We start from the raw sequence: 27053 nt of genomic DNA, 5'->3' as shown, positions 1-27053 counted from the left end.
CCGCTGCCTCCCCAGGTCCCCACTCTGCTGCTGGGTCTGGTTGGGCAGTAGCTGTGCCAGCTCCTAAGGGCCACGCCTTTCCTACAGCCATATCTGGGGTGTGGTGGCTTTGCGGTCACCTCTCTAGGGGTAGGGAGGGTACCTCACCACCCTCCATTGGTTTCCCCTAAGGTTGCCCCAATTAGTCAAGAGTCTCTTCATCACACTCTACACAGTGACCCCACTGGAATGGGCTCTTTCCCGCTGGGGCCCGGGCTGAAAACCTCCTGTTAGGGAACATGCCTTCCCAGAATCACGGCAGGGCCGGGTCCCAGTTCTCACTGCCACTCTCACTGCTCGTTAGCCAGACGATGATGGTCATCAAGATCATCACGGGAAGAAGCTAGAAGGACCCTGGGCTTTGGGTGGGGCACTGCATTCCAAGGATGGACTCTAGGCCACCACTGCCAGGGGAGGGCTCCCCCCATTGCCTCTCCTGGCTGGCTGGGTGCCGTCCTCAAAGGCCCCAGGGAGGGTGGAGGTGGGGAGGCCTCCTCCCCTGCTCTACCCAGAAAAGCTCCACTTTTATCCTGCACAAACCAGACTTCTGCACAAAGGTCTGCCCTTTAAGAGTCCTGCTGCTGCAATGAACATTTTGGTACATGACTCTTTTTGAATTATGGTTTTCTCAGGGTATATGCCCAGTGGTGGGATTGCTGGGTCGTATGCAGCTCTATTTACAATAGCCAGGACATGGAAGCAACCTAAGTGTCCATCAACAGATGAATGGATAAAGATGATGTGGCACATATATACAATGGAATATTACTCAGCCATAAAAAGAAACGAAATTGAGTTATTTGTAGTGAGGTGGATGGACCTAGAGTCTGTCATACAGAGTGAAGTAAGTCAGAAAGAGAAAAACAAATATCGCATGCCAACACATATATATGGAATCTAAGAAAAAAAAAAGAAAGGTCATGAAGAACCTAGGGGTAAGACGGGAATAAAGACACAGACCTACTACAGCATGGACTTGAGGATATGGGGAGGGGGAAGGGTAAGCTGGGACAAAACAAGAGAATGGCATGGACATATATACACTACCAAACGTAAAATAGATAGCTAGTGGGAAGCAGCCGCATAACACAGGGAGATCAGATCGGTGCTTTGTGACCACCTAGAGGGGTGGGATAGGGAGGGTGGGAGGGAGGGAGACGCAAGAGGGAAGAGATAAGGGAACATATGTATATGTATAACTGATTAACTTTGTTATAAAGCAGAAACTAACACACCATTGTAAAGCAATTATACTCCAATAAAGATGTTAAAAAAAAAAAAAAAGTCCTGCTGCTGAAGAGATGAAAAACAACCCTGTCAGGGGATCAGACTCTGGAGAGCAGCAAGGGGCGGGAATGGTGCCTCGGCAGCATCGCGGACAGCCATGCTTGAATGAAGGCATCTCAGTCAAAATCTGATTTTACCTTTGGGGAAACTGAGGTCCCACATGGGAGAAGTGAGGTTCATCCTCAGGCGTGAAGCAGGTGCTGCTAAAGGTCAATGTCATCACTGCTTATCAATATGATTCTTCATTGCCAGATTCCGGTTTTCAGAATACCATAACATGCTGTAGGGATCAGATGATAATAGAAGACATCTGCAGAACATTACTATATACTAAATAAAAGATTCTTTGGGTTTAAAGTAGCTGCTTCCTGGGCCCCAACCCAGAGAGACAAAAAGTGAAATCAGCTCTGTACTCAGATGGGTTCCTTTTCCCTTTAAGAGTGAATTGAGGCATCAAACCTAAACATAAAAGCTAAAACCATACAACTCTTAGAAGAAAACACGGGGGCAAACCTTCATGACTTTGAATTTGGCAGTGGTTTCTTACATATGACACCAAAAGCACAGGTGGCAAAATAAAAAATAAATTGGACTTCATTAAAATTAACTTTTGGGGATGTGGGGAGGGAAGGATTGGGAGTTTGGGATTAACAGATGCAAACTTGTATGTACAGGATGGATAAACAACAAGGTCCTATTCTATAGCACAGTGAACTATATTCAATAACCTGTGATAAACCATAATGGAAAAGAATATGAAAAAGAATATATATATATATATATATATATGTATAACTGAGTCACTTTGCTGGACAGCAGAAATTAACACAACATTGTAAATCAAATATACATCAATAAAATTTTAAAAATAAATTAAAAAAATAAAACTAAAAAAAATAATTAACTTTTGTGCATTAAAGGACTTAGCAAGAAATTGAAAAAGCCCACAGAATGGGAGAAAATATTTGCAAATCACATATTTGATAAGGGCCCAGTATGTAAAATATATAAAGAACTCTTACAGCTCAAGAACAGAAAGACAAACAACCCAATTTAAAAATGGGCAAAGGACTTGACATTTTTCCAAAGATATGCAAATCACCAACAAGCACATGAAAAGATGGTCAACATCATCAGTCATCAGGGGAATCTAAATAAAAACCATAATGAGATACCACTTCCCACCCACTAGGACACCCATAGGTTTTTTGTTTGTTTGTTTGTTTGTTTGCGGTACGCCGGCCTCTCACTGTTGTGGCCTCTCCCATTGCGGAGCACAGGCTCTGGACGCACAGGCTCAGCGGCCATGGCTCACGGGGCCAGCCACTCCGCGGCAAGTGGGATCTTCCCGGACCAGGGCACGAACCCACGTCCCCCGCATTGGCAGGCGGACTCTCAACCACTGCGCCACCAGCGAAGCCCCACCCATAGTATTTTTAAAAAAGGAAAATAACAAGTGTTGGTGAGGATATGGAGAAATTTGAACACTTGTGAATTGCTGGTGAGAATGTGAAATGATTCAGCCGCTGTGGAAACAGTTTGGTGATTCCTCAAAGAACTAAACAGAGAATTACCAAATGGCCCAGCAATTCCATTCCTAGGTAAATACCCAAAAGAACTGAAAACAAATATATGTTCACAGAAGCACAATTCACAATAGTCAAAAGGTGGGAACAACCCAAATGTCCATCAATGGATGAACGGATAAAGAAACTATGGTCCATCCATACAAAGGACGATCATTTGGCCATCAAAAGGAATGAAGTGCTGATACATGTTACAATGTGGATTAACTTTGAAACCATGCTAAATGAAAGAAGTCAGGCACAAAAGGTCATATATTGTTATGATTCTATTCATATGAAACCCCTAGAAGAGGTAAAACTATAAAGACAAAGAGCAGATTGGTGATTGCCAAGGGCTGGGGGAGAAACTGTTTCATGGGTTGTAGGTTTCCTTTTGAGCTGATGAAAATGTTTTGGAACTAGATAGAGGTGGTAGGCAGTCACATGACATTGTGAATATACTAAATGCCACTGAGTTATTCACTTAAAATGGTTAATTTTAAGTTACTTTTTTATCAATTAAAAAAATAGTGAATTAGGGACCTGGGGGTGGAGATGGGGTGATGGCAGATGCCAGGAAGAAAGTCCCCCAGAGGCCATCTCCAAGCTTGAGAAGGGCACAAAGGACTCTTAGAATCCATCCATCCCATTTTATAGATGGGAAAGACAAGACCAGAGAGGACAGGGACTTGCTCAAGGCCATGAAATGCATGGAAAACCACGCAAGAATTAGAGGTAAGGCTTTAGAACTCAAAGCTGCCACCACACCAAGGTGCCCCATGGGCTCTGGCACCACACCAAGGTGCCATGGTGGGCTGGAGGGGGCCCACAGCCATCATCAAGGGAGGGAAGTCCAAGTTCGTATTTCTGTCCTGAGTTTGTGAAAGGGACAAAGTCATCAACCAATTGTTATCCAGGCTTATCCATGCCCAAGGCTTCGGATAAGCCCACCCAGGGCCTTACTCCTTGATCATCAGCCTCCTCCATGGTGCAGTTACAGCTTTAAGAGGAAAACTCATTAGCCAGCTGTTCTATTTCTGCCCACAGCCTGCATCCCTGGGCTGAGGTCATCAGTTTCCCCACGAGGGCAATGGGGGGAAAGCAAATGTCCTAGAATCAAGGCATTCACTGATCCCCCCTAAGGGACCCGGGAGTGTTCAGTCAAGCCCTGGAAGGTGAGGCCAGCTGAGCCACTGGAGACCTGGGAGGTTCTTTTCTTTTTTAAGTTTTGCTGGCTCAGACCTGTTGGGCAGGTATAAAAGGGAATGGCCAGCCTCTGCTGGGCACCCAGTCTCTTCCAGTGTGGTCTCAGGTAGGTACCATAGAGGATGCTGGGGGAGATGGGAAACGGGGAGGGGGTGCTGTGGAGAAGCCTCCAGAGGAAAAGAGATGTAATGATGAGAGATTTGCAAAGCGGACTAGGGGGCGGGCATTTCTTGAGGGGCTGCAGAGTGGGCATATCATTCAATGCTCCAAGGGATCTGGATCTACGGGGCAGGAGAGAGCTGCCTCGTTCCACGGAGAGACGGGATTTGAACCCAGATCAACCCCACTTCACTGCACCACCCACCTCCCCCCAGGGGATTGAAGGGATGCTAGAGTCACGCTGGGTTCAATCCCCACCACCCCCTTCCCACACTCTGTAATGCATCTCTCCCCCCTGAGGACCCTTTTAGCTTTTGCATTCCACAAGCTGAATTTTTTCTATGTTTTCTGGTTCATGATTTTGAAAAATGGGTCTTGGTTATCAAAGATGCCTGGAAAAGCAGTTGTCTGGGGGCGGGGGTAGGGGGCAGGAGTGGTTTGGATACAGGGTGCCCTGGAAGGTGGGGTCACAATTGAGCAGGAGGCTGGTGGCCACTGAGAGGGGTGGGACCTAGTGTCAGTGGCCTGCACAGCCCTCAGGCAGTGCCTGGTCCCAGGGGTCTGTGCCCCAGGCCACCAGGCCAGGGCAACAGCCATCACACCTTAGCCTGTGGTTCACGGCAAAACCACCATTAAAAAAAAAAAAAAAAAAAAAGCAAGCAGCCTAATTGGAATAAACAAAGGAGAATTTCTGGCCCTTCCTCCCCCACTAGGACAATTAAAAAGGAACCAGTGTTGAGACAGGAGCAGTTGTTCTGTTTTAATGACAAGCCTAATGCATTTTTAAAAATCTGACCTTGCTGATACTCACATTTTCTTTTCATGTGGATTTTGGTCTCATGTCCCTGGTGACTTCCATCTATGTCAAACAGAACCACAAAAATGAGACCACAAAAAGGCAATGTTTTGGTGTCATCAGGGACGACAAATGGCAAGAGGAAGTTTATGTCGCACAGTCATATCTTCCAGAAAGGGGGTGGGGGACAACGAGACCACTGAGCTGCCCACGGTGACTTGTGGCAGAGCTGAGTGAGAGCCTGGTCCCCTGGATGCTGGACAAATACTGTCCAAAGCTACCAGCAGAAACGAAGGACTCCCAGCCCCGTGCTCCCCAGAGACGGGACCCAGGAGGGATCAGGTAGGGTTCCTACCCTGGGCTGGGGGGTCTCCAGTGGTAAAACAATTGCATCGTGATGTTCACTACCCTTAACTGAAATGTATCATTTCCTCCCCTTTTTAACACAGTCGTATTAGCAATACCTGTGACTGTCAGCAACGGAAGTCACTGATATTTTCATATCATATTACAATTGTTGCAGAGAGGTCAAAAGATTGTTAACTCTCACGGTTGCTTCAAAACTAAAGTGGTTATTAGACCTGCCGTTAGGAAGCACACCTAGTGCTGTATCATGCATGTTTAATACTGTGTTAATTACATTTCAATGTCATTTGTTTCCTTGGTGATCTTATACAGTTTATTACCTGAATTTAAAATTTTGTCCAGTGAGACCACAGACATCACCAGATGGACAAAAAGGTCAGTGGCCCATGAAGGCACAGAACCCCTACCCCCCCACACCCCACCCATACCCCTTCTCTCATTCTTATTTTCTGCAAAATGGACCAGCTTTGGGGTTGGGGAACCCAGGCTCCAATCAGAACTCTAAGCTGGACCCCACAGCGAGATGAGAAGAGGAGAAAGTGTCTGGCTTTGCCTCCATCGCTTGCCTGTCCTGGCTCAGCCTCTTTTGGAAACACCACGACCGCTGGCAGGAAACACTGGAGCTCCCCAGAGGATACCTTGGTATAGGTATAGGTATAGGTATAGGTCGTGAGACGCTCCATCCCCAGCTGGGTTACTTAAAGGTGGAGGCTGTACCCTTGGCTTGAGAACAGCACTGCTGACAATGGGGCTCAGAACCACATCCTCCCCAAACCTCCAAGAAGTTTCTTCACCCCCAAGACAAACTGCAACGCCCCTGACTTCTCTCTTTGCTACTGAAAGTCCCCAGTCCCCCTCCTTCCTAGTTTGTCTGCATTTGGAAACCAAGAGGTCCAGCCTTGACCCCAGGCTGGCCTCATCTTAAGAGAGGTAACCATTGAACCGGGGGCAATTATTCTGCACCAGGGACTCGCTTAGCATCTGGTAAAGCCTGTGGACCTCTGCTCAGATTGGAGTTTTTAAATGCATAAAATAAACTACGTAGGGTCACAAAGGAAGCCAATGGTATTAAAATCCAGTTATCAAAATATTACAAAATCAGTTTGTGATATAGCAATTAAAAGTGTACTTTTTTGTTAGTAGATTTAAATAACAACTTCTAACCGAGGGTCTCATAAGACCATCACTTCAAAGTTGAGATGAGGGTAAGTCATATTTGGAGATGCCTGCTACAATGAAAGGAGAATAGCTGTGATTTCTGTTGGGGACAAGCCACAGCAGTGCTGGTACTACGGTGGCTTGTGGCCTCTGCTCAGACCTTAAGGGAAAATGAAAACCAAGTGGTAATTCTTTTCTCGTCCCAGTTCATGGTTAAAAGTGCATGCTTTAACCTCTCTTGGCCTTCGTCTTCTCCGCCATAAAATGGACTCCCTGATCCCTACCTCACAGCCTTAGTGTGACGGGCATATGGGACCACAGATGCAGAAGTGTTTTGTGGTGGCTAGGGGTACACAACTCTGAGGAGTTATCAGCTTCTTTCTTATTCTTGGTTACTAAGATCTAATAGCAGCAAGACATTCAAAGTGACATGAGAGAAGCAGCCCCATGTCTCTCCCAGGCATTTGCCCCAGGCCATACAACAGTCTTGGCAAACTATCCTCTCTTTCCCCTCCAGCACCCAGGGAAGTCCTGGTTCCCGCCCGTGGTTCCTTCTCGCTCCTCCCTCAGCCAAGCCACAATGCCCAGTGCATCCAGAGGCGAATGTGGGGATGACGTGGACCCAATGCCCTTCCTGACACCTTCCGAAAAGGAGAGAATGGAAGCCATGAACAAGCCCTATGACATCAAGAGGTCTTGCTGGGTCAAGGATGAGAAGGAGGGCTTCATTTCTGGGGAGATCCAGTCCGAACAGGGCGACCAGGTCACCGTGAAGACGATCACCAACCAGGTGGGAGGGGAATAATCCCCAGGATGAAATTGAGCTTTAGGAGTGGTGGACACCCGGGCTCAAGAGGCAAGGTGGCAAAAAGAGCAGATGCCTCCGAGTCCCCTGTGCTGGGTTCAAGTTCAGACTCAAGCTGTGGGGCCCTAAGCAGGACACTTTCCCTCTCTGAGCTTTGGCTCTCTTACAACAGAGAGTCCAACATGATAGGACATGAAAGTACTTTGTATGCTCTAAAACAGTGCATGTGTGAGACAGATTATCAGGAGAGTTACTTATCTTTAAAGCCCCAAATTATCTTATCTTTAATTCCCCTTTCATGGGGAATCTATTTTCTAAGAATGAGAAGGAACATCCCACCCATCAGGAGTGGCGCTATGTGCCTGTGATGGCATGAGGAATGCGAGACAGGGCCCCGGGACACCCTGGCCAACCTGAGTGAGCTCTCCAGCGTCATGAGCTACAGATGGTGGCACCAAGCCCTTTGCTGTATTGAGGTGGTGTGCTGGGGCTGGCTTGCCCTGGCTTGTAAGGATCTAACACTAAACATTCGGGGGCTTTGCAACTGGTTGTTAAACCTTTGGCGGCCTGATGTCAGCCATGGTGGAATTGACAAATGGTACAAATCAGGGATTTTTTCTTTTTTTTCCCATGCAGCTGGTTTACTAGCACACCACTCTCTGCTGGTCCACAGTGTTCAGCTACAAGGCGTGACTTTGAGAGAGTGGATAGAAATTTTGGTTCATGAAACCCCTCCCCTGGGGCAGACTCCTGGGGAGGCGCTAGACCCTTTGCTTAACGCTTTCAATAACTTGATATAGTAGGATGTATGGACCCTATTTTGCAGAGGATCAAAGAGATTTTAGGTAATTTGCCTACAGTCACAAAGACAGAAAGTGATGAACTCAGATTCAAAGCTTGCTGTATGTGGCTCCAGTGCCCATGACCCCTCTACTGCACCACCTCATCTTCCATGGTTGGGCTGCATCCGGGGAGTGTGAAGTCAATCCTTGGTTAATTTCACAAATAAAAGAACAGAGACATTCCATGATCAGAACTTGCAATGTCTAAGCTTTACTGTGTGCCTCCCCTCCCTTTGAGGGGAGTGGCCACAGAGAGATGAGGCTATAGCTGTGGTAAAGTGGGTTTGAACATGAAAGTCAAGCTTAACTCTCAGGAGAAACATCCTTTTCAGAAAGGCAGGGCACTGCAGTGTTGCCAGGAATGATGGATGATGAGAGTGGAGCCCCAGAGGCCCCAGTTTGTGTACAATTTAAGGACAACACAACTTCTGTGAGCATCTGCGGTAGACAGGCCATCCAGCCGGGTTTGGGACAGAAAAGACCAGCTCGTCTGGCTCCTGCAATAAAGGCACAGGCTTCCATTTCTCTGCTGGGGCTGTAAGAGAAGAGTTTGCCTGTGGCGAGGACCAGAGATCAGCAACTACCAGAAATGGACTCTGAATGAAACCTAGCCTGACTTACTAGGGGTGTGGTGACCATTACTGGGTGGATTTTCCAGAACTGTCAAGATTTCAAATTATCTGCCTGTTGGACTCATAAATTATTAAAAGTCCCAGAAATCCCAGTAGGTGTTTAAGTCTCACATCTCAGGCTTCAGGCAGCTGAAAGATATTTGTTTTCTGGATCACATGTCTTCAGCTTCGGACCCAGACACTGCCATTTAAGAGCTGGCATGAGTGTTCATTTACAGAGGAAAAATTGGGGTGCAGAGCGGGGATGGGATTTGCCTGCCTGTGCACAGGAGCTCCAGACTCTTAATGCTGTATTATTTTCACCTTAAAACATCTACTGCTCATCATTGTTGTCTTTTTTGTTTGTTTGTTTGTTCTTGTTTGCTTGCTTGCTTGCTTTCAATTTTATACTTCAAGGTGGTTTGGTGGGAGCAGGGGAATGTCTTTTTATTTTTAATGGGAAAGTTCACTGCTATTTAGAAACCACTACTAATTCTCAAGGCAGAGAGCCAAGAGTCATATCTCTGCAAAGGGTCCCTGGGATCAGTGAGCAAGTTCTGATCAGCTACCAGAATGGACTTGGCTGGAAGAGAAACACAGGTTGGAGGTGCTCTGAATGTAGGGGAGGAACTTCAAGGTCTTTTTACTTGATGCCACTTAAGTTCATATAGTCCTCCCAGCAACCAGCCAAGGAAGCCACTGTCATCCCTACTTCAGAGGGGAGGCAGTTAGGGCTCATATGGCCTTGGAAGTTCCTCCCCATCCCAAGTCAATGAGACACAGCTGGACCAGCAGGTGGACTCACTGATTCCATCTTTTTGCAGGACCCCAGAGAGTGGGTAGTGCCCTGTGCCCGATGCCACTGTGGCTGTGACAGTACTATGTCTTAATGCATGTGCTGCTGTCTTGACCCCCCAGACGCTCACCATGAAGAAGGATGATATCCAGCAGATGAACCCACCCAAATTCTACCAAGTCAGCGACATGGCCAACATGACCTTCCTGAATGAGGCCAGCGTCCTGGACAACCTACGTCAACGCTACATCAGCATGAGGATCTATGTGAGTGCCAGGGCTGGACGTGGGGAGGAAGGGGAGGCTGCAGATCTTCTGCCCCTCTCCTGATGGAGAGGGGGCAGCTACTCTACCCTCCCCAGCAACCCATACACATTATGTCTGGGACGAGGGCAGAGGGACCACGCTTTTGATGTGTTAGAATTCCCACCCCAAGGCTTTGGCATCTCAGTGATGGTACGATCCCCATGGGCAGCTGACACACCTTTTGCTGAGGCTGTCATCTAGAAGTCTTCCTCCTGACCCCACCCCTGCAAACTCTCCAATCAAAACATCATTTTCCCCCTAGTGACTTCATGTGGCCTCAGTAGAGGTCCTTCCCTGTCTGTCCCTCCACCCTCCGTCCATCCACTCATCTCCCCTTTCCTTCCTTCCTCCATCCCTCCTTTCTCCTTTCCTTCTAGCCAATTCCATCCAACCATTCATTCATTCAACGAACACTGAGCCCTGTGCTAGGATAAGCAAAGCGGGTTACCATCAGTCTCCCTGACCATCTTGGAAATCCTAAGACTTCCCGAAGGTGCTGGTGGCTAAACTTAAAATGGGATATGAGGAAGTTTTGGTGTTTGCCTCTCTAGATGTCTTTACTAAAAAGGAAAGAGGCTATCCGGTAGGACTAGGTGAGCTGGAGCCTGACTTCAAGGTTAGAGGCCGCTGGGGATTTCCTCTTCTGGGCTTTGGTGACAGCCAAGAGGACTGCCCCATGCTTCCCCGCCTTATCCTCCTCAATACTACTTTAGTTCCAGATTCAGACCCTCAGCAGCACCATAGCCCCATGCAGTGCTGGAGGACTGCACTGGAGCCCTGGAGGCCAGTGGGGCGTCACTGAGCCTCAGCCTGGGAAGAGCCACATCTGCCCCTGGCTGAGCCTGGAGCTTTGGCTGAGAATGTCCGTGTGGGCTCAATGGCCAAGCTCAGGGCTGGTGCTTACTCAGGGCCCCCATGCAGCTGAGCCCTTGCTCCTGTGGGTGGCCACATCATGTCTTTGGGCTAAGGGGCTGCAGGCTCTGTGGAGTGTGGCCTGAGGGACCAGGGCAGGAGTCTCCTCTCAAATCCAAACGCCTCAGTTGAACCACTGATTGAAAAACTGGGGCAGGCAGGACAGCTCCAAGGTCCCGACTGCTGCCCTCTCGTGTCCCTCCTGCAAGGGTGGCGGGGGACCTCTCTTTTACATTCTGACCCAAACAGGGACAGAACTAGCTTCTGGTCCACTATCTGCCCCACCCCACCCTGCAGGCAGGGCTGGAGGGAAAGAGTGACTCAGTGCCTGGGTCCCAGGATAAGACACAGTGCATGGTCCTCTCAAGTCTTTACGTGGGTTCTCTTCTTCTTCTCTTTGCTCCCCTTTCTTTGGATCACTTTCTATTTAATAAGGTTCCCTTTAAAAACGCAATATATTGCAGCTCTGCTAAGGAGAAACTGGGGGCGGGTATCCCCACTTGGACCAAAATGGAAAGTTTTAAAGTTTACGTGAAAAGAGGGGGCACCAGAGGTCAATGTGAGTGTCCAGCAGGAGAAGTTTGGGACCCATGGATTTGGCCATTTCCTGCCCTCAAATAATTTCTTTCACTACCTCATTGGTTTCTCTGATTTTTAAAAACTGGGATGATTTCCTTTAAAAATTGCCATGGGGTGAAAAGAGAAGGTGGTGTCTCTTCTTAAGAGTAGATCAAACCCAGTTGTCCACCAGTTGGATTGTGTCCACATAGTGAGGACTCCATGAACTCTCATGGAAAATCTCCCCCATATAGTAAGTGGAAAAAGCAAGATATAAAACAGTATCATATATCACTTATATGTGGAACCTAAAATACGACACAAATGAACATACCTATGGAACAGAAACAGATTCACAAACAGAACAGACTTGTGGTTGCCAAGGGGGGGAGGGGGAGGGGAGGGAAGGATTGGGAGTTTGGGATGAGCAGATGCAAATTAATATACATAGGATGGATAAACAACAAGGTCCTACTGTATAGCACAGGGAACTGTATTCAATATCCTGTGGTAAACCATAATGGAAAAGAATATGAAAAAGAATAGATATATATGTATAATGGATCACTTTGCTGTACAGCAGAAATTAACACAACATTGTAAATTAACTATACTTCAAAAAACTTTTTAATTAAAAAAATAAAAATAAATCAGTATCATAGAATACTATTGCTTGTTTTAAAAACAAGGTGAGGGGATACGAACGTGTCTCTGGATTTGTTTGTATATGTGCATCAAAAACCGTGGAAAGGGGTATTAGAAACCAACACAGAGCTTCCCTGTGGGAGGAGGGGGCGGTCACTGAGCAGCTGGGGGACTTTTTGCTGCGTTATTTATCCATACAAATGACTATGTTATGGATTCAGATAATTAAGCCAAAAGAAAATGAAAGAGGTATATATTAAAGAGAAGGCTGGTTTTGTTGACTGAATAAAGACTCAGACATAGATTTTGCCCCCAGAGAGAACATCACTGTACTTCTCTAGGTTGACAGGATGATCCAGCCAGGATGCTCTGTGATGGGCCAGGATACGGAGGGAAGAGGGCATCAGGAGGGAGGGCCAGCTAACCATCTTCCTTCTCTCCCGCCAGACCTACTCAGGCTTGTTCTGCGTGACAGTCAACCCCTACCGGTGGCTGCCCATCTATGGTGCCCGTGTGGCCAACATGTACAGAGGCAAGAAGCGTACGGAGATGCCGCCCCACCTCTTCTCCATTTCAGACGTCGCCTACCACGACATGCTCATGGGTGCGTGCAATGGGGTCCGCTGGGGCTGTCATGGCAGGGCAAGAAAAGTCCCTTTGCCATTGGGGCTCCAGGTGTATTAGACCCATGTGCTACCCAATCCCAACCCTGACCCCCTCATCACCCGTTGAAGATTTTTTTAAATATTGCTCGGTGAATGCACTTGCTAAGTATCTGCCCTACCTCACACCCCATCTCATCTAAGCATCACAAAAACATGGGATGCCAAGCTAAATAATGTCCAGAACTCAAGTCAACCCTTAACCATTCCCTGTGCAATCTTCACCATACAGTACAATGTGATTTTTATTACTATTTCTCTTTATGTTGCTTACGACTAGGCAGCTTCATGGGGCGGTGCTTATAGAAAGAGTGGTTGGTAAATTTTTGGCCCGTTCTGCAAGGATGTGGGCTGCAGAGGCAGGCGTGTAGCCTCAGACCCCATGGGATCCTAGGTCTTCGGTGTCTGTGGGCCACTGCAGCCATTCTTCAAGCCGGGTGGGATGCAGGGAGATGCAGATGGTGTGGTTAGGGTGATGCCAAATGCCGAGTTTCTAAGTGTTTTCTAATGACATCGTCCTGTTGACGGTTCCCTCCCTACAGAGCGTGAAAATCAGTCTATGCTAATCACGTAAGTGTCCCTCCTGCCTCTCAGTCTATAGACAAATAATTAGGTTTGTGTCTTACACATGTCAGTAAGCCTTCTTAGAATTAATTGGCGGGACTTTGTATGGAAATCTGCAGGCAGAGAGCGAGTGGGCTTAGCGGGGACGACTAAGGCTGCATCTGCTAAACCGAGTGTGGGGGGGTGGGGGCCTCCATGTCCCCAAGTCCCCTTCTGCCCTACCCTGTCTGTCCCTGATGGGTGAGATGTGATGATGCCCAGCCCGTACCTTTCATCGTGTTGCTTCTCTGCGGGCAATCTCCTCTTTGTCCTTCACTCGTCTGCTCTCGTTTTCCACCTGCAGTGGAGAATCTGGTGCAGGCAAGACTGAGAACACGAAGAAGGTCATCCAGTACTTTGCCAACATCGGAGGAACTGGCAAACAGTCCTCGGATGGGAAGGTAGGGCCGACTGGGCACAGCTGCTCTCTGGGTTAGGGCCGCTTTACAGATGAGGAGACGAAGGCTTAGAGGGAAGCGACTTGGGTGGGGACCCATAGGGAGAAGGTGGCTGCAGTCCCAGATCTGACCCACTGGATGGACTCTGATACCCCAGGCCACGTCTGCTCCCAGAAGTGCCAATGCTAGAGCCCCTTGTGCTTAGCGGGGTAGAAAGGGGAATGCCAGCTCCTGGTTAAGCTGCTTCTGCAGGCCCTGGCAGCCCCAGAGCGCAGGGAGCACTAGCTGGGCCAGCAGCAGCTGTAAAAAGCTGACAAAAGGGGCTTCCCTGGTGGCGCAGTGGTTGCGAGTCCGCCTGCCGATGCAGGGGACACGGGTTCGTGCCCCAGTCCTGGAGGATCCCACATGCCGCGGAGCGGCTGGGCCCGTGAACCACGGCCGCTGAGCCTGCAGGTCCAGAGCCTGTGCTCCACAACGGGAGAGGCCCTCGTACCGCAAAAAAAAAGCTGACAAAGAGGAAAGGAAGACCTCGGTGGAAGACCAGGGATGCCCAAGGAAGGGTTTTCAGGTTCACATAGGAATCTCTCCACCAAGAGCAAAAGGAAGAAATAGTAGCTAAGAGTCAAAGCCTCTCATCTGGAAGGGGCCCTCCAATGTCAGGGTCTGCAGGGGGACAGTCCTTACTTAGGCGGTGGCCCTCCTCCCAGGTCCCCTCTAGTCCCGCTCTCCCTGCCTCCCCAAGGCTGTGCCCCTCCTGGGTTCCTGGCACATACACCACTGTCATGTGAAAGCCCTGGGTCCCCAGGCAGCAGCCGAAAGGCCACCCCACCTTGTGTTTCTCTCTGGGTCAGGGGTCCCTGGAGGATCAAATCATCCAGGCAAACCCTGTGCTGGAGGCATTCGGGAACGCCAAGACCACCAGAAACAACAACTCCTCCCGTTTCGTAAGTGTGACAGCGGCAGTGGTGGCCCTGGGGGTGGCAGGACAGGCATTATCACCCCATTCCAAGGAAGGAAATCAGGGCTGATTGAAACTTACCAATGGGATGAGTCAAGTCATGGCATCTCCTTCCCAGAGATTTTTATCCGTCAGGGTCTATATCAACTAGAGTCCAGTTCAGTATTGAAATCCAGGTGCTTGAATGCAGAGATGTGGGTACACAGTGATGGAGGGGCTGAGAAATTAAAACAGGAGAGCCAGAGATTTGCAGTGGCTGGAAGCTGACAACGTCCCGCCCCCGACCAGGGGGACCATGGCTAGTGGGATGTAGGAGAGGCGCTGTCCCCGGGGCCCTGGTGGATTCTGAAGCTGGTCTGGTGGGAGCTGGGGTCATAGAAGGAGCTCTGTAGTGCCCCGCCTTTCCCTGCTGAACCCCCATCTCTGGCTGTGGCCTCTCACTGCCTGGGGAAACAGGGCTGGGCAAGGAGGAGGTGGGGGCAGGTGAGTAGAGGTGAGGGCAAAAGGTGATGGAGATACAGAGAGTCCTATTTCCAGGAGAGTTTGTCCTTGGTTCTGCCAAAGGTCAGGGAGAGGGATGTGGTGTCTCTCCATAAGGAGACGTGGTACAGCGCCCCCTATATGTGGCTGGTCAAATTCCCACCACTCCTACCTCAAAGCCGAACTCCAAGGGGCCCCAGCCCCTCCTGTGGGGCACTCGTCTGCCCCACAAGGTCCCAAAGCCGCAGGCTACCCCCAGACCCTAGATTTAGCTCCAACACCCTCCTTAGCTGCCCATCCGATTGGGAAACCCACAACTCCACATACAGCCGCCTCTGGCCCAGTTACCTTCCTGCAGTGCCCTTAGAATTCGGGGGGCGGAGCAGCCAAACCCGGGTCGTAGGTTGGTCTAGAGCTCCCTCACGACCCTCCCCTCTCCTCCCTGCTCAGGGAAAGTTCATCCGGATCCACTTCGGAACTACAGGCAAGCTGGCCGGAGCTGACATCGAGAGCTGTGAGTCAGGCTGCTTTTGGAGGGTTCTTGGGGCTGGGACCAGCTACACAATGCGTGGGGTACAGCACACAATGAAAGCGCGGGGCTCCTTGTTCAAAAAGTGTTAAGAATTTCAAAACAGCAGCAGAGGGACTCAAGTGTGGGGTCCTTCTGAACACAGCCTGCCACACCCAGGAGGCCGGCCCTGCCCCGAGTTCCCCCCCATCAGGAGCCAGGCCCCCGCCCAGGCCGTGGGTCTGGGGCAGAAGAAGAGTGGACCCATGACTGGCCATGGCACTGGGATTTATGGGGAGGGGAGCCCTGCTTTTCATGGAGCCCTGAACTCCAGGAGAATGGGCTGAACTCATGGGCATGTCTTATTCTTTTCCAGATCTCTTAGAGAAATCTCGTGTCATCTCACAGCAAGCAGCTGAGAGGGGCTACCACATTTTCTACCAGATTCTCTCTAACAAGAAGCCTGAGCTTGTCGGTAAAGATCTTTATGTCTGTCTGACTGTCCCTTAACTCGCTTTTCCTCTATTTTCAATAATGAAAGAATTCCCATGTATGGAGGGTTCGGTGTCATACCTGCAGTTCTACATGAATCCCTTTAGTTTAGAGTTATGTGAAGGGGTTTTGGGAAGTTTCTCAAAGTTCTACTCACATCCATCTTCACAACAGACTATGAGGCTTCACACTATTGTTGGCCCATTTCACAGATGGGGCCTTGAGATGCCTGCAACTCATGGCTGAGACATGGACCTGGGATATAGGGCTTTAGACCCCCCACGTCTTGCTCGGACAGCAGCGGAGATGTCAGCCCAGGACGACTGCATGTAACAGGCTCCCCTCTGAGTGGACGTAGCCCACTGAGTACACAGCTTGGCAAGCACACTGCACTCACCCCCTCAGCTTGATGCCCTTGTGCAAGCAACAACCTGCTCAACTGTCCCTGGCAGACCTGCTCAGGATCTAAGGTCCAGAGAGGGATGAAGACTCAATCTTCCACATACACACCTCCTAACCTAGCCAGAGACTAAGGCATTGAGTATCATCCCCCACCCATTTCTTGCATCCATGTCTCTTCCAAGAGTGAAAAAACAAACATAGACCAAGAGGGGCACGTATTTGAAGAAAAATAGAAGTGAGCATATTTCTTTGTAAAAGTGACAACATCCCATGCATATTATATGCAAGTGATTATTATTGCCTGCTGCAATTGTCCTGTTAACTTCTGCCTTTGAGTGCGACCTGCTCTTTACAGGACAGAGAAAGGAGAAAGATATGCACTCGTTTATTCCAAAAATATCTACTGGCTGCCTACTAGGTGCCAGGTACTGGGCCAAGTGACAAAGGGCACAACCAAGTTCCAGAGACCCTCTTGCCACTCTAAAGTTCTTCATATGCCCTGTTCAAGTCCCTCCTGACTCTGGGTGATCCCAGAGGGCAGGGACCATGTCGTATTCAGCCCTGTAACCCCCATGATGACACCACCATGCCTGGCACACGGGAGGCATGTAGAGATATGGGTTAAAAATGAAGAAGAAGAAAACCACGTGTCACCAAGCTGCTAACCTGCTTTCCTGCTCTTGGCAGAGAGTCTGCTGCTGGTCCCCAACCCTAAGGAGTACTTCTGGGTGAGCCAGGGTGTCACCACCGTGGATAACATGGACGACGGGGAGGAGCTGCAGGTCACAGACGTGAGTACTCAGCGTGGCTGGGGAAAGACAGGGAAACTTTGGGGCCCTGCAGGCACTGCCACCAGTACTGGGTGGGTCGGGGATCGGGGGGGACACTCAGAGCCACCAGGCAGCAGCCTGGATTCTCCCATGGAGATTTCTGGGGTTTGCAGCTGGCATTTTTCCCAAGGCTGTCGTAGCAAGCAGCTTCTCTTTGCAGAGTTGAACTGGAATGCGATAGGGACTTAAGGGGGCCAACTACTCCAAGTGACTTTTCCTCCTCCCCAGCCCAGCTAGATGTGACCCTCTAGTCCCACCAGTTCCCACGGCACCCTCTCTCTCCTTTGTGACATGGAGCACCTGAGAATTCTGTTAGGAATATTGTGTACTCTCTCCTCCCTGACAGCCGAATTGATTCCTGATGCACCTTTGCCTTCCCCTTCTCCTGGTACCTAGCTAGGAGCCTAAACAATAATAATTATGGGAAGAATAACACTACTTCCTGGTTATTATTATGTGTCAAGCACAGGACTAAACATTTACACATCACTTTGGTTTATCCTAATGATCACCTACCACCACCCATTTTGCAGAAGACTAAACTGAGGCCAGAGAGGTTAAATAAATACAACGACTATCTCATGGAGCATCTGGTCTGGACTCCTTGGAGGAAAACAGTCCTCTCTCTCTCTGGTCAGGGTGTGTCTGACCTCCAGAGTCCACAGCGCGCCGCAGCAGCCCATAGGTGCCACCCCATGGTGGCCTCCACTCTGTGGAACAGGGAGCCAGGAGTTTCTTGGCTTTCTTCTCCCTGTGGCCTTGCAGGTAGCCTTTGACGTGCTGGGCTTCAGCTCCGAGGAGAAGATCGGCGTGTATAAGCTGACTGGGGGCATCATGCACTTTGGCAACATGAAGTTCAAGCAGAAGCCCAGAGAGGAGCAGGCTGAAGTGGACACCACGGAGGGTAGGTGTGGGGCGGGGGCCATGCAGGGAGGAAGCAGCCGGCGGGGGTAGGGGCTCGGGGCTCTCTAGGGCTTCCTGCACATTTCAGAGACACGCTGTAAACCGAGAATGTTCCTTTGATATCCAGACATCAAGATCCTTGGGAAGGCATGACAGAGTCGGAGACATAATTTTGGCTTCTATATTGCTTTGCCCCTTCACCTCGAGCAAGTGTGGAAACCGTATCAGACCTCTGTTTCTTTTTTCTTCCCTCATTCTTAAATTGCTTTAATTGATGTATAGTTGATGTATAATATTATATAAGTGACAGGTGTACAATATAGTGATTCACAATTTTGACAGGTTATCCTCCATTTATAGTTATTATAAAATATTGGCTACACTCCCTGTGTTGTACAATATACCCTGGTAGCTTATTTTATACCTAATAGTTTGTACCTCTTACTCCCCTACCCCTATATTTCCCCTCCCCTGCTTCCCTCTCCCCACTGGTAGCCACCAGTTTGTTCTCTATATCTGTGAGTCTGCTTCTTTTTGGTGATATTCACTAGTTTGTTGTATTTTTTAGATTCCACATGTAAGTGATATCACACAGTACGTGTCCTTATCTGTCTGACTTATTGTACCTACCATAATGATCACCAAGTCCAGCCACGTTGCTGCAGATGCCAAAATTTTGTTCTTTTTATGGCTGCATAGTATTCCACGGTATATCTATGGCACAGCTTCAGACCTCTGTTTTCTTGTTGGCAACATGGGGGTCTCCTCCCCCTCCCCCAACCCCTTCTCTAAACACGATACAATGCTGGGGTTCTCTGGGGCAGGGCACCATCTTTCTTTCACTCACCTGCTCCTTCCATCCCTACTCAGTGGCCGACAAAGTCGCCCATCTCATGGGTCTCAATTCTGGGGAGCTCCAGAAGGGCATCACCAGGCCCCGGGTCAAAGTAGGCAACGAGTTTGTGCAGAAGGGCCAGAACATGGAACAGTGCCAGAACTCCATCGGGGCCCTGGGCAAGGCCATCTATGACAAGATGTTCAAGTGGCTGGTGGTCAGGATCAACAAGACCTTGGACACCAAGATGCAAAGGCAGTTCTTCATCGGGGTGCTGGACATTGCCGGATTCGAGATCTTTGAGGTGTGTCTGGCCTCGCATTCCGTCTCTGCTTTGGGGTGGCCACCCTCCTTTGATAAGTGACTTTTCACCAAGGTTCTCTTGTTTCCTTGGACCTGGGGCCGGCCGATCTCAGTCTGCTCCTGGCTCTTTGGCTTCTGGCTTCTGGCCTCTGGAAAGTTCCATCTTCATTTGTACGGTGCCAAGTCACAAAGAACGGGGAGAACATAACAGATAGAATGAGCGCCGTGCTGGCTGGATCCAGCCTGTACTGGCTCACCAGAACTGACTGGTGAATTTTCAAGAACTCTGTGACCAGTTGCCATCCTGTTGACACAGGTCCGAGGTGTATTTACACCATGGAGATCAGCCAACACTACAAATCAGGCTTTTTTTTTTGAGAGGGAGAGCTGATTTATCAGCACACTACTGGTGGCTCCCACCTCTTGCCCACAAAAATGAGGCTCAGGTCTCATCATAAGACGAGTGCCGTGGGTCAGGAAGATTTTACCTTTGTAATTGGAGGCAGCATGATTAGGAGTCGGGAGACCTAGCTCTGGACTCGGGTTGGCCACCAACTAGCTGTGTGGCCTTCGGACAGTGGTGATCCCTCTCTGAGCCTCAGTTGTCTCAACTCTAAAATGAGCAGGCTGGAAGAGATGACCTCTAAGGTCCTTTTCAGCTCCACTGTCCTATTATTCTAAGATTTCTACTAGCCACAGATGGGTTAAAAAAAAATAATTTAGCCCAATTTCTCTCAGGCTCTAAAAGGCTAATGTGGCTGCTGTCTACAGTAGAATCATTTAATTCCATAGGTGGAAAGAACCTTAGAGAGAGTTTCCAAACCACGCCGCCTGGACTTCTGGGCAGCCGCTGATGGCCAGCAGGGTGAGGCCAGGGAGTGAGGAGGACACCTGTGTCAACAGCAGGGCAGATGCAATAGACAAATGGGGCTGGAATCCCAGCTCCTCCACTTCCAAGCTGTGTGCCTCTGTGTCCCCATCTTTGATGAGGACACTCATCATTCTTGTCTTGTAAGGGTTTTGAGCAGATGCAGCTTAGTCAGGGTCTGACACACGTACTTGCTCCATGCAGGTTGCTCTGTGATGACAATGGCACCTCTCCTTTGACCTGTTTTTCATATGAGGCTTCAGCAGGGGGTTTCATTCAGAGAAAGCAGTCTCTGGTTTAAAAAAAATAAAAAGGATTATAAACCCCTCAAACAGCTTCATCCTCCAGATGAGGATGAGAAAAACCAGAGAGAGAGAGAACTGTCTAAAGGCACACAGGAGGTCAAACCCATAAAGCATCTCAAATGATCCATCTCTAGAAATAAAATGATGTTCATTAACCACATGGGGCCAGAGTCTGAGTTTTGGGTGCTGGCAGCAGCAGTGGGTGGCCCGGGCTCTGTGCCTTTGCAGGGGAGGGTAGCTGAGAAGGGCTTCTTGCAGGGCCGATGGGAGCACTGACCAGGTGGTGGGTGCATCCGGGGAAATGCCAGACACTGGTCGGCCCTCAGCAAGCTTTAGCTCTGCTTGTGGACCAGCTCTCAATCCGGGGAGAGACTGTGTCTGCATCCGGGCTAATGCGCCTCTTTCTGTCTTCCTGCCACAGTTCAACAGCTTCGAACAGCTGTGCATTAATTTCACCAACGAGAAGTTGCAGCAGTTCTTCAACCACCACATGTTCGTGCTGGAGCAGGAGGAGTATAAGAAGGAGGGCATCGACTGGGTCTTCATCGACTTTGGCCTTGACCTGCAGGCCTGCATCGACCTCCTGGAAAAGGTACCACGCTTCTCAAAGGAGGGGCTTGGAGCGAGATCGGGACTCTGGGGCACATCTCAGGAAGGGATTTCACTGGGGCCTGTGGTTTCGGGGGAGTCAGCAACATGGCAGATGACCTCAGTTTATCTGACCTCAAGCTTCCTCTCTGCAAAATGGGTACAACAGTCACTGCAATGGCCACTGTTAGTTCGGCTGTTTTATGCCTTCACTCATTGGATCATCACAAGCTACCAACGGTGGGGAGGAATTTATTATAACCATTTCACAGAATTTATTATAAACATTTCACATTGAGGCACAGAAAAAGGAAGTCACCTATCCAAGGTCATCCATCCTATGAGTGGCAGAGTTGGGTTTTAACCAAGGCCATCTAATAGCCTCCCCTGTAATCACACCATAGGGAATATTTTAACAAATGGCCTCATTCAGGAATATATAGGATTAGCAAATGCAAATTATTATATATATAATGGATAAACAACAAGGTCCTACTGTATAACACAGAGAACTATCTTCAATATCTTGTGATAAACCATAATGGAAAAGAATATGAAAAAGAATGTATATATATATATATATATATATATATATATATATATATATATACACGTATAACTGAATCACTTTGCTGGACAGCAGAAATCAACACAAAATTGTAAATCAACTACACTTCAATGAAATAAATCTTTTAAAAAAATTTAAAAGAAAAGAAAAAATAATGTATACTGTTTGATTAAATGCAGAAAAGGGATAGAAAAAGGACATTAACAAGACAGATGACAAAATTTGAACAAAGTCCGAACAGACTTTGATTTCTTAGTTTTCATCATTATGTACAGAGGTTATGGTAACATTTGGAGAAGGTGGATGAAGGATATACAGGAATGCTTTGCACCATTTTTGCAAGCCTGAAATTATTTCAAAGTAAAAAGTTAAAAAATAAAGAAAGAACATACCTTGTCTCCGAGGTTCACCCTCAGGCCCGTCATAGAGAAGCTATCATCCAGGCAGCCAGGGGTCTTCAATAGGGGCCAGGCTTACCTCCCTGGAAAAGTCTCCAAAACAGGCAGTGGACTGCCTGTCCTGCAATACCTACAAATACCTGCCTGTCCAGCTGTCACAGAGCCTGAAATGCCCTCATGCTGGAGCTTTGGGATCAAGCGTTGCTTTCTTCCAGGAGTCTGCTTTAGAAGAGAAAACAGGTGTCATTGATGATGTCACCATTTTTCTGAGAGCCAAGCCTGCCTGGCACCACTGTTTGGGTGGGATTAGCATTTGGGGAGCTATGTAGCCCCCTCATTGATGTCAGTCTTCCCTTCTCTTGGACCTGATGAATTCTAGCCTCTTTCAAGTCTAAAAGGTCGTGGCATTCGAAGGCCATGGAAGACTAGACCATTCCCAGAGGTCACTGCCCAGAGTTCTGCGTCCTGGCCGGCCACGTGGGGTCTGGGGCACCCCTCCCACCAGCCACAGGCCAGCACCAGAGTCACCCCATTGGCCCCCTCCAATGCCATCCACTCCTCTTCCCTTCTAGCCCATGGGCATCTTCTCCATCTTGGAGGAACAGTGTGTCTTCCCCAAGGCCACCGACGCCACATTCAAGGCAGCCCTGTACGACAACCACCTGGGCAAGTCCAGCAACTTCCTCAAGCCCAAGGGGAGCAAGGGCAAGGGGCCCGAGGCCCACTTCGAGCTTGTCCACTATGCAGGCACTGTGAGTACCTCCTTGGCACCCTCTGTGTCCACCTGCCTGGTGCCTCCAGCTTCCACAAATGTAGGTCTGTCCTGCCGCACCCTCGCTGAGGCCTCCTCCCTCCCCCTAACGCAGCCACCATCGAACAGGGTGATCAGTTGATCGAAAAGACCTCTGGCTTGTACTTCCTCCTCACTTCTCCCTCTGGGAGTTCCAAAGCAATCTAGTCAAGGATGCCCAGCAGTTCATGCCCTCAGACCCGCCAGGGCCATGCCATTGTCTATGGCCCTTCGTTTGACGGCTGAACTTCGATCTTGGTCAGAAATGGCAATGTTTGCAGGGAATTCCCTGGCGGTCCAGTGGTTAGGACTCCGTGCTTCTACTGCAGGGTGCACGGGTTCAATCCCTGGTTGGGGGACCTAAGATCCCACATGCCACACAGCAAGGCCAAAAAAAAAAAAAAAACCAGACAAAACTTGCAAAAAGAAGGAAAAAAAGTCCATGAGTCCATCAATTATTCCCCAGTTGACTCATTCATCCCTCTGACAGCACGTGGCCACCAAACTAACAAGGTGACATTTACGGAGTGGCTTTTTCACTCATGACAAACCTAGTCCTTGGGGAAGAGGGAAATTAAGTGCAGCCAGGACTCAGGTTTATTTGAATAATTGATGGGGGAAACAATCAGTGTTGCCATCAATGCCAATGCCTCCTGTTACCAAGGAGTTCGTTGAGCCTCTCTGGGTTTCGCTGCGGGGAAATGGCAGGCTTAGGACAGAGCTGTCAGGAAAGCTGCTGTTGGACTGGGCATCGGGGCTTTTATGATCTCAACAACCATGATAATGCCAACTACTGGCCAAATGGACTGTGCCGCTACCCAGAGCAAACGGGCTTGGGGCCAAATTGCAGTGTTCCACCGCACCCTCCACGATGAAATGAGAAGGGCTCGGTGTTTGTAGCAATGGGACATCCAAAGTCAAATGGGGCCTATGCACTTCCAAGAAGGCTCTAAGATGAGGCCCAGAGGTTATGAATGTCATACACCACATCGGAGAAGGAAAGCCCAAAGGTTTTGTCTTCTCATCTGTGTCCCTAGGCTCTCCGTGCTCAACGGAAGGATCTGAAAGGCACCTTCCTCTTTGCCTCTCCAGCTGGGGCTACATGGCAAAATGGGAACCAGAAATTAGTGGATGTCCAGTTACTTGGACACAGGAAGCCCCCAGTTTGGATGGATGGAGCCCAACTCCCACCAGGCAATGGCGGGGGGATGTGTGCTTCTCAGCAAGGAGAGAACAGATGCCCTTGTAGGGAGTTCTTCATGTTGCTTGGGATGCCACTGGTCAAGGTCAATCACTGAGCCAGGAATAAGATCAGCCAACCTGGGTAGAAGACGACCCAGGGGTCAGGGAGGCTCAGTGTGGCCAGCAAAGCAAGACATGTAAAAGAAGGTCACACCTGGCAAAGAGTAGCTGGGGAGTCCTGGTGTGTGGGTAAGCTCAGAGACAGGGTGCCCTAGACAGGCAAACTGCAAATGCCCAAGAGATGGGGGTTCATGGACATCCCAGGACTCCAGGCAAGTCATCAGGACAGGAACTGAAGTCCCAGGAGATGGGGCTGAAGGTTGGTCCTGGGAACCCAGAGTAGACAGAGATGGAGGTCGAGGTTCTGGCTGTGGGACCTGAAAGGTGGAATCTGGGCCTGAAATGTAACCACTGGCATTTGCCCCCTTCCAGGTGGGTTACAACATCACGGGCTGGCTGGAGAAGAACAAAGACCCCCTGAATGAAACAGTGGTGGGCTTGTTCCAGAAATCAAGCCTGGGGCTCCTAGCCCTTCTCTTCAAAGAAGAGGAGGCTCCAAGTATGGCTGACCCCTCGTGTGTCCAGTCTCTCTGTGCCGATACCCTTTAGCGGCCAGAAGTAGAAAAAAAAGAAAACAAAAACTCTCATATTTGACTCTTGTTGAATGAATGAATGAACGAACGAATGAATGAATGTATGACAAGTTGCTTGAGATCGGCTATGGATGCTACTGCAATAAAGAGGTACAGATGCATCCTGGGAGCTTCTTCCATCAACCGAATTGATCACTGGGCCCATATCATGTCTAGGTGGAGCGATATTGCTTTGGAAAAGTTGATGCCCAAAAGCTCTGTGCTTATCTTCTGCTCCCTGCTCTCCTGTCTGAGCCAAATGTCAAGCTCAGTTCTGCCTCCTACCCAGTAGAGGTCCTGTGACCCATAGGGGAACACCCAACAGGGCCGCCACTTAGAGGGACAAGAACTGCAAATCTCCTTGGGCTCAGAGATGTGTGCGTCGCCAGCATGCAATTCCTCCAGATGGTGTGGGTTCTTCCTCCTCCCCAGGCAATGACAGCAGTGTGTTGCCTTGGGCCAGCCCTAAATCGCAAAGGGCTACAGACCCTCCAGGAAGCACAGCACACCTTCTGACTGTTATGCCACAGTCAGCCCGTTCACCCTCTCCCTGGTAGATCTCATTTTCCTGGTGTGGGGGTCCCACCTCATCTAGTCCCCAGACAAGTCTTTTCAAAACAGAGAATGCACGTCCTTGACACAGAGCACTGAATGGGGCTGCCTGCCCCTGTGCTGGGTACTGATGTGAAACATGCTTCTCTCCCTTCCTCAGCTGGAAGCAAGAAGCAGAAACGAGGGTCCTCCTTCATGACCGTCTCCAACTTCTACAGGGTAAGTAGGGTCTGCCCCAGAGGCCACCTTGTGACCACTGCCCCCAACCATCCCTTCCAATGATGTAGTGGTCTGGCTGCCACCTCACGGCTCAGGACAAGATGATTTCATTTCTATGCCTATGGTTGCCTCTTTCATTTCAGGGGTCCGTTTCCTTCTGAAGAGGGCGCAGAACCACAGGACCATAGGGCAGAAAAAACCCTTAAAGATGGTCCAGTCTAACTGCGTTGTTTCAGATTGAAACCCAGAGGATGATGGGACGTGCCCAACATAACAAGTGGAAATATCAGTGCCTAAGATCTTGTGCTGGCAGGTCTTCTGGGCTGGGCACAACTTCCACAAAGTTTGGGCACTACTAGCAACATATTCCAAGGGCAGAAATGTAGCCAATGGTGAGATGTTGCACAAAGAATGATTTCAATACTTCCCAAGGATCCAGCTGTCCTGAGGCAGAGTGGGCCACCTCATTGGACGTATCCAAGTGGAAGAGGAGGGATCATCTAGTAGGGAAGTTAAAAATGGTGAGGGATTTGTCCACACAGGCACTACGGTTCCTTCTAGTAGCAAGATTCTATGATGAGCCAGCACTGAACTCAGAGGGTCCCTCTTTCTGTAAAACATGTCACTTTGGGCAAGTTACTGGACCTTTGAGAGCATCACTATCTGACAGAACTTTCTGCGATGATGGAAATGTTCTCTTCTGTTCAATATGGCAGCCACTGTCCAATATGCTGTCCAGTACGACAGCCACTAGCCACACGTGGTTAGTGAGTACCTGAAAAGTGGCTGGTGTGACCAAAGCACTGAATCGTAATTGTAATTAAATTAATTAAACTCCAAACAAATACCTCTCCTGAGCATGGGTGTCCTGCAACACCAACACCGAGCTTCACTCTTTCTTTCCCTCTACCCCCAGGAGCAGTTGAACAAGCTGATGGCCACCCTCCACAGCACCTCCCCCCATTTTGTCCGCTGTATTGTCCCCAATGAGTTCAAGCAATCAGGTACATCGTGGGGACATGTCTCCCAGCTGGAAGTCCTCGGGATGTGTGAAGTTGGGGGTCACTCCAAATTAAGTCCACTTTTTTTTTTTTTTTTTTTTTTTTTTGCGGTACGCGGGCCTCTCACTGTTGTGGCCTCTCCCATTGCGGAGCACAGGCTCCGGACGCACAGGCTCAGCGGCCATGGCTCACGGGCACAGCCGCTCCGCGGCACGTGGGATCCTCCCGGACCGGGGCACGAACCCGCGTCCCCTGCATCGGCAGGCGGACTCCCAACCACTGCGCCACCAGGGAAGCCCTAAGTCCACTTTTTAATCACCAGGAATGACTGGGGTAAAACGGGGCATTGAAAGAACCTCCAACAGTGAATCATCCAAACAGCATGTTCTAGCTACTTTGTAAAGCAGAGTGGTGCCCACCTAGGCAGAAGTCACACTCAGGAGAGCCTTTGGGCCTTGGCTGAATT

At 49.3% G+C, this 27053-nt stretch overlaps 2 protein-coding genes across 4 annotated transcripts in view; one reads left to right on the top strand and one right to left on the bottom strand.

The window, feature by feature from the left end:
- The window catches only part of KPNA7 (karyopherin subunit alpha 7), a 69159-nt gene extending 49950 nt beyond the window's left edge, over positions 1-19209 (bottom strand). Inside the window, exons 1-6 of one of the 3 annotated variants that reach the window (XM_032605729.1) lie at positions 19134-19209; positions 17220-17361; positions 14753-14888; positions 13545-13757; positions 5068-5115; positions 1464-1606 (exon numbers count right to left, since the gene is read on the bottom strand). The gene's annotated coding sequence lies outside the window, so the exon portion shown is untranslated. The remainder of the gene's footprint in view (positions 1-1463; positions 1607-5067; positions 5116-13544; positions 13758-14752; positions 14889-17219; positions 17362-19133) is intronic. The other 2 variants (XM_032605730.1, XM_032605731.1) reach the window with 2 other exon arrangements.
- LOC116740269 (myosin-16) overlaps positions 7157-27053 on the top strand; it is a 58792-nt gene continuing 38895 nt past the window's right edge. Inside the window, exons 1-16 of the mRNA XM_032605728.1 lie at positions 7157-7366; positions 9753-9896; positions 12498-12654; positions 13255-13282; positions 13620-13716; positions 14565-14657; positions 15602-15665; positions 16036-16134; positions 17241-17344; positions 18149-18287; positions 19157-19425; positions 21019-21189; positions 22724-22903; positions 24616-24742; positions 25528-25586; positions 26503-26590. Coding sequence (XP_032461619.1) covers positions 7157-7366; positions 9753-9896; positions 12498-12654; positions 13255-13282; positions 13620-13716; positions 14565-14657; positions 15602-15665; positions 16036-16134; positions 17241-17344; positions 18149-18287; positions 19157-19425; positions 21019-21189; positions 22724-22903; positions 24616-24742; positions 25528-25586; positions 26503-26590 — 2029 coding nt within the window. The remainder of the gene's footprint in view (positions 7367-9752; positions 9897-12497; positions 12655-13254; positions 13283-13619; positions 13717-14564; positions 14658-15601; positions 15666-16035; positions 16135-17240; positions 17345-18148; positions 18288-19156; positions 19426-21018; positions 21190-22723; positions 22904-24615; positions 24743-25527; positions 25587-26502; positions 26591-27053) is intronic.

Source organism: Phocoena sinus, chromosome 15, assembly GCF_008692025.1.
Source record: "Phocoena sinus isolate mPhoSin1 chromosome 15, mPhoSin1.pri, whole genome shotgun sequence".
Taxonomy (NCBI): Eukaryota; Metazoa; Chordata; class Mammalia; order Artiodactyla; family Phocoenidae; genus Phocoena; species Phocoena sinus.
This window is presented reverse-complemented; position numbering and strand designations above follow the sequence as displayed.